Source organism: Panthera leo, chromosome C2, assembly GCF_018350215.1.
Source record: "Panthera leo isolate Ple1 chromosome C2, P.leo_Ple1_pat1.1, whole genome shotgun sequence".
Lineage (NCBI taxonomy): Eukaryota > Metazoa > Chordata > Mammalia > Carnivora > Felidae > Panthera > Panthera leo.
In genome coordinates this window covers 152,248,760-152,259,142 of record NC_056687.1, presented here as the reverse complement: position 1 = coordinate 152,259,142, position 10,383 = coordinate 152,248,760, and the positions used below count along the sequence as shown (strand labels likewise).

General features: G+C 48.1%; 1 protein-coding gene across 2 annotated transcripts in view; it reads left to right on the top strand.

Moving 5' to 3' along the window:
• Positions 1–2,838: 2,838 nt before the first annotated feature.
• DLEC1 (DLEC1 cilia and flagella associated protein) overlaps positions 2,839–10,383 on the top strand; it is a 90,913-nt gene continuing 83,368 nt past the window's right edge. For both annotated transcript variants that reach the window (XM_042954850.1, XM_042954849.1), the window contains exons 1-2: positions 2,839–3,462; positions 4,473–4,623. In XM_042954850.1, the coding sequence (XP_042810784.1) occupies positions 3,064–3,462; positions 4,473–4,623 (550 nt within the window). In that variant the 5' untranslated portion in view covers positions 2,839–3,063. The remainder of the gene's footprint in view (positions 3,463–4,472; positions 4,624–10,383) is intronic.

The following is a 10,383-nucleotide window of genomic DNA, read 5'->3' as shown; positions in this document are numbered from 1 at the left end:
AGATAACGACGGAGGCGTGGCCGCGGAGGCGGGCCACTGGAGGAGCCCGAAGGTTGCCGGAGGCCTCAGCCTGGACAGAGCAGAGGGGCTGAAGCCGGAGGGCGGGAAGTGTCACAGAAAAAGGGGAGAACGCTCCAGGCTGGGGCAGAGGCCCTGTGAGCTTCTCTGAGGCTGTCTGGAGGCAGCACCGAGAGGCCAAAGGCGATGGCAAGAATCCACTGTCCTGTCTTTCCCCAAGACAGGGAAGGGGACCAGGGAGCTTCCACAGGAACTGCTTCTAACCAACAAGACCGTGGGGCTTGGGCTGGCCCGCTCCTAACACCAGAGCAGCGGAGGCCCCCCCGACTGTTCCGCTTCTCTTCCCACCCACAGCGCCTTCCTGCACCACCGGGGGCCTTGCGTGCGCGTGGATACCCGGGCAAACCAGCCCACTTGCCCGAGCCCGGTCCACTTCCACTTCCCACCAAACCTGCTCCTCGGGGCACACACCAGTCAGCAACGGGAGGAAGGCTTTGAAAAAGAAGCCTGCGGTGGCGCCTGCGTGGCTCAGTTGGTTACGCGTCCAACTCTTGATCTCAGCTCAGGTCTTGGTCTCAGGGTGGTGAGTTCAAGCCCTGCCACTGGGCTCTGCACTGGGTGTGAAGTCTACTTAAAAAAAAAAATTGTGTGTGTGTGTGTGTATGCATACATATATATGGATATATATATATATTATATATATACATATATATATATATAATACATAATATATATAATATATAATATATATATATCCTGCACTGGAGGCCCTGTCAATGGGCTTAGGATGTTTCAGCAAATAATTCTGGGGCCCCAGGTACCTGGAGGGTGGGCATGGGACAGGTCTCTTTGGTCCCTCACGCTGCGGAGAAAGATGCTGGGGGAGATTCACAGCAGGGTCTTCTCTGAGGACGGGAAAGGTACTGAACAGGGCAGATAAGGGAGCCAGGCCCACCCAAGAGAAGCAGAAGTGGCCCAGGTCCGTGGGCAAGCACCCTGGGGCTCATCTCAGGGAGCGGGTTTCAGCTGTGAAGGCCCACAGGCTCACCCCAGGAGGAAAAAGCAGCGAACTGTATCAGCTGTGAGCAGAAGCCATCGCGTGCTAATGATGGCAGTCTGTGGGATCTCAAGTGGCTGTCCTGGACAAGCGTGGTCCTCTCCCCCCTTTCAGTGGAGATCATCCTCCCCCCCCCCCCCCACTGGTTGCACACACAGGTTATTGGGGAGTCATTCTGGGCCCCTCTTCTCTCGTACTCCCATTTTCCACCGGCAGGTCTTGTGCATTCCCCCATTCACATGTCTCCAATCCATTCCTCTCCCCTACCCTAAACTCCCAATCCGCCTGTTTCCTAACCTCTGCATTACTTTCCTAACCCATCACCTTGATGCCTCTTGCCTCCCTCCAGTCTGTTCTTTCACGGCAACCAGAGCGCTCTCAGTAAACACAGAACGCACCATGACACTCCCACCTGAAGACCCTTGATGGCCCTTCTGTGCTCAGAACGAAGTTTAAGTTCTCTAATGTTGCCTACAAACCTGCTTATGATCTGGCCCTCGCCACTCAGCTTCATTCGTCCCGCTCAAACTCTAACTTCCACTCATGAACTGCTGGGATTTTTTTCCCCCACATGCAGTGCTCTTGCCTGGCTTTTGTACAATGGGTTCCCTCCGCCCAGAGTGCCCCTTTTCCTCCTCTCCTGGCTTATTCCTTCTCATCCTTTTTTTTTTTTTTCCTTCACTTTTAAAAAAACTGGAGTGTAATTTGTATACAATAAGATTTATCCTTTATAGTCCTGTGAGGTTTGACAAAGCCATACAGTTGTGTAACCACCACTGCAATAAAGAACTTTCCATGACCCGCTTCTGGCAACCACTGATCTGTTTTCTGTTTTGTACTTTTCAGAAGGTCCTAAAAATGAAACCATTTGGTATATAGCCTTTTGAGAATGGGTTTTTCTACCTAGCGTAATGCATTTGATATTCATCCCTGCTGTTGTATCAGTAGTCTGTTTCCTCTTTATTGCTGAGAGCGTTTGTTGTATAGATACACCCCAATTTATCCTTTGGCCAGTGGATAGGACATTTGGGGTTTTTTTTCCAGGAGATGGTGAACAAAGCCGCCATAAACGTTTGTGTACAGGGTTTTGTGTGCCCCTAGGTTTTCATTTCCCTCCGGAAAATACCTAGGAGTGGGCCTCCTGTATGTGTAACATTCTAAGAAACTGCCACACCGTTTTCCAGAGTTGCTGTACTAGTTTGTACTCCCATGGCAACATGAGATTTTGAGTTTCCCCACATCTTCACCAGAACTCATTTGGTACATTTATTTAACTTCCTGACATTGTACTAAGTGTTAGCGGTATCACGCTGTGGTTTTAATTTCCACTTCCCTGATGACTAATGATGGTGATTTAAAAAAAAAATCTCTGCCCGGTCTTCACTTCGTCCAAAAAGCCACTGTTTACGCTCCGTCCGCAGAATGATGAGGTCCTGTCACTTTGTGGTTCCCTGATAACCAACACTTATCGCCACCTTGGGCTTAACCCACTAAAAGCTAGCACTGTTTTCCAGTTCCCTCCCTGCTCATCACGCTGGTCTCCACGTCTCTCTCTCTCTCTCTCTCTCTCTCTCTCTCTCTCTCTCTCTCTCACACACACACACACACACACACACACACACGACTGAGGGCAGAAGCAGCATCTTACTTCCTTTGGTATTTTCAGCTCCCAGCACAGACTTGAAAGACAGTCTTTATACCATAAATATTAAATGAGCGAATTAATAATTGCTTAAGAAATCAGAGAATGAACGGACGAAGAGAGGTAGTTAGGAACCAGGTTTTGCATCCAGACCGACCCGGCTGCGCCTGCGAACTGTGTTTCCACAGGTGCCCGACGCGAAGCTCACTTTAACAAGGTCGACAGAGAAGATGCGAATATTTACAACGGTGACGACACCGAAGGCACCGCCGACGAGCGAGGCAAAGCGGAAGAGGCGCGGCCGGAAGCGGAAGGGCGGCAAGGCGTGAGCGGCGTCTCAGTTGCCATGGAGACGGGGAGAGCAGGGGACCGGCTGTCCGCAGAGTCCGGGTCCTGCGCGTTCGGGGGCGCGACGTGGACGCCCGCCTCGCGTCAGGCCCGGGTCCGCAGCCCCAGCGAGTCCACCCGTCTGTCCTCGGTCGCCTGCTCCGAAGCCTCTCACTACGGCTTTGGGGGCCGGGCCCGCCGCGCGGGGCCCGCCGCGCTCCGGCCGCTCCCCGAGCCGCCACTGCTGCGTCTGCGCCCCACCTCGCTGCGCACCCAAGACATCTCGCACTTGCTCACCGGCCTCTTCCGCAGCTTGTACACCAACGAGGTGATCGGCGAGGACCTGAGCGCGAACTTGATCAAGGCCCGCGGCAGCCAGGATGCGCGCCACGAGGAATTCGTGGACGAGCTTCGGCGGGTGAGGCGGCCCGGAGCCCCGCGCGCTCCCTGCCGGTGCTCGCCGGGGACGGGGCGGGGGACAGTGCGGGGGACCCAGGGCGCAACCCCAGAAAGGCGGGTTCCCACGGGACTCAACCGCTGGACAAATGCCGGCACCTGCCGGGGGCGAGGCCCTGGGGATGCCGCTGGGAAAGCGCAGAGTCCGTGCGTCGGTGCGTTCGACAGTGTAGTAGAAGGACACGCTTTCCGCGCATTTACGTAACACACACACACACACACACACACACACACACACACACAGCCTATGTCTGGAGCACCTCTTCATCGTCATTTCTCTACATGCACACGCACAGTTACATACTGCACGTATAAATAAAAGGCCTGGGGCAGATAGCTGAATAATTGTTCCCTGGAGATCGTGAAGCTAAAAGTCACCCCTTTGGGGCTGCCTGTGTTTGTGTCACACACCACAGTCGGAACCTAGGCATTCCGTGTCCAGATTTGAGGAAGCACGTCCAGTCCCTTGTACAGATGAGAACACACCTGCTTCCCCATCTGTACAGGGAGGAAAGCAGCTGCCTTGGATCCGCACTGCCGAGGAATCCCTTGTAGGGAGTCCCAGATGAGCACTTTCCAGCAGCTGAGGTCAACTGTGAAGGGGCTGACAGCTGGAGGCTGACTACTCCTTACACTCCCTGCTGCTAGGTAGCAGGTCCTTCCTTGAAGGGGCACCTGCCTGGCACAATTCTGTCTACCCCAGGTGGTGTGTGTGCTGTTGCCGAGTTTGTGTGGCAGCCGTGAAGGCAGGAGGTGGACTTTCAGGCTTGGCTCTTTCCCTGACTTTACCGTGAAACCTTTAAGGCGTTTCCCTCGGTGGGTCTCAGTTTTCACACCTGTTGGGTTGGACCAGATGGTCTCCATAGTTCTGTGACTGCTCTAGGTTTCCCAGGAAGCCTGATGCTGGGGGGAGGGTGAGTAAAGCTCTGTGATCTCACCAGATTTCTGTGTGTTTGATGGTCTACCTGTCAGATTCGGGAGCTCTACAAGCAGCGGCTGGATGAAATTGAAATGTTGGAGAGACATATCATTCAGGGCCGCGCACGAGCTCTTGCAGAGAAAGAACGGATCATGCAACAGGCCGATGTGCATGCCCAGGAGACCTTCATCAAGATGCCTCCAGGTGTGTGTAAAGAACTCCCATATGCCCCTCACCGGATTCCCCCGTTGTTAATACATGACCGTGTTTGTTCCACTGTCTGCTCTCTAGCTTTCTTCTGAATGTTTGGAGAGCAAATGGCAGATGTGATGTTTCAGTACCACAGAACGCTCTGGCATGCACGTCTCCCAAACAGAGACTGTCCCCTACACCACCAGCATACCACCCTCCAAGCCTAGAAATCAGCATTTGTGCAACATTAACCTCCAATTCACAGATCCCATCCAGGTTTCACCAGCTGACCCACGGTGGCTTTTTCTCTTCTCTGGTCCAGGACTCTGCCTAGGAAGTCTTGTTGCATGGGATTGTCCAGACCCCCTTTTAGAGTCGGTGGTTCAGAAGAATTCTTTGATCTTTTCTTGTGTTTCATGTTCTTTAAAATTTTTTTTCAGTTGTGGGGCGCCTGGGTGGCTCACGTCAGTTAAGCGTCTGATTTCGGCTCAGGTCATGATCTCACTGTTCATGGGTTCGAGCCCTGGGTCCTGCTCTGTGCTGACAGCTCAGAGCCTGGAGCCTGATTCAAGGTCTGTGTCTCCCTCTCTCTCTGCCCCTCCCCCACTCACACTCTGTCTCTCTCTCTCTCTCTCTCTCTCTCTCTCAGAAATAAATGACCATTAAAAAATTTTTTTAGCCAAGTACAGTTGACACACGATGTTACATCAGTTTCACGTGTATGACTTAGTGACTGCACATGTCTACCTCGTGCTCGACAGAAGTGTAGCCATCGTCTGTCCCCATACGTCGCTATTACGGCATCATTGACTGCGTTCCTTATGTTGTGCCTTTTATTCCTGTGACTTTATCATCCCATAATTGTCTTTCATGTTCTTGACAGCTGTTCCCCCCCAATTTTTAAAAAAATTTTTTTTAATGTTTATTTATTTTTGGGACAGAGAGAGACAGAGCATGAACGGGGGGGAGGGGCAGAGAGAGAGGGAGACACAGAATCGGAAACAGGCTCCAGGCTCTGAGCCATCAGCTCTGAGCCATCAGCCCAGAGCCCGACGCGGGGCTCGAACTCACGGACCGCGAGATTGTGACCTGAGTTGAAGTTGGACGCTTAACTGACTGAGCCACCCAGGTGCCCCCCCCCCAATTTTTTTATTGTGGTAAAATACACCTAAAATTTGCCATCTTACCTATTTCTAAGGGTACAGTTCAGAGATAGTAAGCACGTACATAATGTTGTACGACCATTACCACCCTGCATCTCCAGAATTCCTTTTTTTAATGTTTACTTATTTTGAGAGAGAGAGCGAGCAAGCAGGGGAGGGGCAGAGAGTAAGGGAGAGTGAGAATCCCAGGCAGGCTCCATGCTGTCAGTGCAGAGGCGACTTGGGGCTTGATCACAAACTGTGAGATCATGACCTGAGCCTAAGAGTTGGACACTTAACCAACTGAGCCACCCCTATGCCCCCAGAGCTCTTTTCGTAGTATTTTTTAAAGTTTATTTATTTATTTTGAGGGAGAGAGAAAGCATGAGTGGGGGAGGGGTGGGGCAGAAAGAGAGAGAGAGAGAATCCCAAGCAGGCTTCGTGCTCTCAGTGCAGAGCCCAACTTGGGGCTCTAACTCATGAACCATGAGCTCATAACCTGAGTCAAAAATCAAGAGTCGGATGCTTAACCATCTGAGCCACTCTGGTGCCCCTTTGTTTGTATATGCAGTTTTTTTTTTTTTAAGTTTGAACTCTTTCCATTTTCCAAAACTAAAAATCTCATTTAGTTTCCCATTAGACAATAGTTTCCCATTCCCCTTACCCCAGCCCCTGGCAATCACCATTCTGCTTTCTGCCTTTATAGTTTAGACTACTCTAAGTACCTCATATAAGTAAAATCATATGGTATTTGTCTTTTTTGTGACTGGCTTATTTCACTTAGCACAATGTCCTCAAGCTTCACCCGTGTCGTAGCATATGTCAGAATTTCCTTCCCTTTTAAGACTGAATAGTATTCTGTTGTATGTATAGACCACATTTTGCTAATCCATTCGTCCGTCGATGGAGACTTGGGTTGCCTCCACGTTTTGGCTATCATGAATAAAGCTGCTATGAACAAGGGCGTACAGAGAGCTCTTTGAGACCCTGCTTTTGATTCTGTTGGGGGTATATACCCAAAAGTGGAATTTCTGGGTCATATGTTAATCCTACTTTTAATTTTTTGAAGGGACCGCCATACTGTTTCCCACAGTGGTTATATCATTTTTACATCGCCCCCAACAGTGCACCCGGATTCCCATTTCTCTACATTCTCTCCAACACGTGTTATTTTCTGTTTTTTTTTGATAGTAGCCGTTCTAATGAGTGTGAGGTGGTATCTTATTATAGTTTTGATCTGCATCTCCCTGCAAATTAGTGATGTTGAGCCTCTTTTCATGTACCGATTGGCCATTTATATATCTTCTTTGGAGAAATGCCCATGGAAGCCATTTTTAAAATCATTTTTATTAAAAAATTTTTTTTCAAATGTTAATTTGTGTGTGTGTGTGTGTGTGTGTGAGAGAGAGAGAGAGAGAGAGAGAGTGCGAGTGGGGGGAGGGGCAGAGAGAGTTGGGGACAGAGGATTCAAAGTGGGTCCTGTGCTGACAGCAGAGAGTCTGATGCGGAGCTCAGACTCAGGAATTGGGACTTTGAGATCATGACCTGAGCTGGAGTCGGACGCTCAATTCCCTGAGCCACCCAGGGGCCCCCGTCATTTTTTAAATTGTTGCCTGTGCCTTTGGTGTCATGTCCAAGAAACCATCGTCCAATCCAGTGCTGCGAAGTGTTTGCCCTGTATTCTAAGAGTCTTACTGTTTTAGGTCTTACATTTAGGCCTTTGATTAAAATTCTAATTGAAGTCCAATTAACATACAGTGTTCTATTAGCTTCAGGTGTGCGGTATGACGATTCGGCAATTCTGTACGTTACTCTATGCTCGTCACAATAAGCATACTTGTTTTTGTTTTTAAGTGAGTCGGCTTTATTTGCTCTGAATAAAATGTTGTGCTTCTTGGAACTAGCTTCTATCAACTACCAAGGGACCTTAATGTACAAGATATTCCAAAATAGCCAAGACTTATATTTCGTGCGGGGGTGGGGGGAAGCTCAGGAAGGAACTCTTGCTTCCGTGCTAGAGCTAACTCCCCTGACTTAAGTAAGCCTCCTCCCCGTTTCATAGATGAAACTGAGGTTCTATAGGGGCGCCTGGGTGGCTCAGTGGGTTAAGCGTCCAACTTTCGCTCAGGTCACGATCTCCCAGTTCGTGAGTTCGAGCCCCGCGTAGGGCTCCGTGCTGACAACTCAGAGCCTGGAGCCTGCTTCGGATTCTTTGTCTCCCCCTCTCTCTGCCCCTTCCCCACTCATGCTCTGTCTCTCTCTATCTCAAAACTAAATAAACATTAAAAAAATTTTTTTAAAAAGAGAAAGAAACTAAGTTTTGTAAGTTTAGCTACCTTGTTCAAGGTCACCCAGCCAGTAAGTGGTGGAGGCCTTTTAGTCAAAATAGAATTTATACTCTCGGAGTGGCTGATACTCCAGCCAAATAAGGGAAGATAGACGTTTGAGTTTTCAGAGGTAGGGAAGGGTAAACTGCATTTAGAGCAGCTTCTGTGTTCACATTCAGTAGTCCTAACCTTGGGGCGTGCCATCCTCCTAGCGGGCGTGCAGAAAAGTTTGGAAGCATCTTTGATGTTCCAGTGAAGGGGGTGGGTTGTGTTTCTGTCTTTCAGTACTTGGCAGGTCAGGGATGCTAAGACATCCTACAGTGCTTGAGACCGTTGCACACAACAAAATACCTATCCCAAGAGGCAGATAGTTTCCTGTTGGGTAACATTATAGGTGCCTCATTAAGTTGTTGAGCTAGAAACGGTGAAATTGTGTTAACTCCCTCTGGCATGAAGTCAGACCAAGAGATGCAGTGACACTTATTGTCACTTATAAGTGTACTCTTAACCCCCTTTATTTCACCCATCCCCCCACCCCCCCCTTTGGCAACCACGAGTTCTTCATATTTAAGAGTTTTTAATTTGTCTCTTTTTTTTCTTCATTCCTGTGTCTCGTTTCTGAAATTCCACATATGAGGGAAATCATATGCTTATCGTAGCATTGTTTACGATAGCCAAGATATGGAAGCACCCAAGTGTCCATCAATAGACGAATGGATAAAGAAGATATGGTACATACACACAATGGAATATTACTCAGCCATAAAAAGTATGGATCTTGCCATTTGCAACAACATGGGTAGACCTAGAGGGTATAATGCTAAGTCGAAGAAGTCAGAAAGAGAAAGACAAAGGTCTTTAACTTTCTTTTTAAGTTTATTGATTTATTTTGAGAGAGGGAGAGAGAGTTTGCACCTGAGTGGGCAAGAGTCAGCATGCACACATGAGTCAGGGGGAGGAGCAGAGAGAGGGGAGAAACAGAAAATCCCAAGCAAGTGGGGCTCAAACCCACAAACTGTGACGCCATGACCCGAGCCAAAACCAAGAGTCAGATGCTCAACTGACTGAGCCACCCAGGTGCCCCTGATTAACTTTGATACGCTGTTTTATATGGTGTTAGATAAGAATCCAACTTCATTCTTTTGCATAAGGATATCCACTTTCCCCAGCATCATTTGTTGAAAAGATTGTTCTTTCCTCATTGAATGGTATTGGCATCCTTGTCAAAAATCATTTGACCATAGATATGAGGGTTTATTTCTGGGCTTTTTATTCTATTCCATTTGTTTCTATGTCTGTCTTTATGTCAGTGCCATATTATTTTGATTACTATAGCTTTGCAGTAAGTTTTTAAATCAGGAAGCGTGAATCTTCCAGTTCTGTTCATTCTTTTTCAGGGTTGTTTTGGCTATTGGGGGTTCCTTGAGGTTCCATATGAATTTTGGGATGGGTTTTTCTGTTTCTGCAAAACACATCCTTGGTATTTTGGTAGGGATTGCACTGAATCTGTAGATTACTTTGGGTGGTATTGACATTTTAGTATTAAGTCTTCTAATCCATTAACAAGGAATGTGTTTCCTTCTATTTACGTCATCTTTAATTTCTTTCAGCAGTGTTTTGTACTTTTTATTGTACAAGTCTTTCACCTTTTCAATTAGCTTTTAGGTATTCTTTCTGATGCTATCTTTTAAAAAAAATTTTTTTTAATGTTGTACTTATTTTTGAGACAGGAAGAGACAGAGCATGAACAGGGGAGGGTCAGAGAGAGGGAGACACAGAATCTGAAACAGGCTCCAAGCTCTGAGCTGTCAGCACAGAGCCCGACGCGGGGCTCGAACCCACGGACTGCGAGATCATGACCTGAGCCGAAGTCGGAGTCTGCTGCTTAACCGACTGAGCCACCCAGGCGCTCCTCTGATGCTATCTTAAATGGAATTGTTTCCATAATTTCCTTTTCAGATCATTCACTGTTAGTGGATAGAAATGCAACTGATTTTTGCATGTTGATTTTGTGTCCCGCTACTTTGCTGAATTCATATATTCTAACAGTTTTTTGTGGAGCCTTTGTGGTTTTCTACATATAAGGTCAGATCATCTGCAAACAGATACTTCTTCCTTTCCAATTTGGATGTCTTTTTTTTTTTTTTTTCTTGCCTAATTGCTCTAGTTAGAACTACTAGCGCTGTGTTGACTAGAAATGGTGAAAGCAGGTATCCTTGCCCCTTGCCTTGTTCCTGACCTTCAAGGAAAAGCTTTCAGTCTTTTACCATTGAGTATGATGTTTGCTACTGGTTTTCCATCTG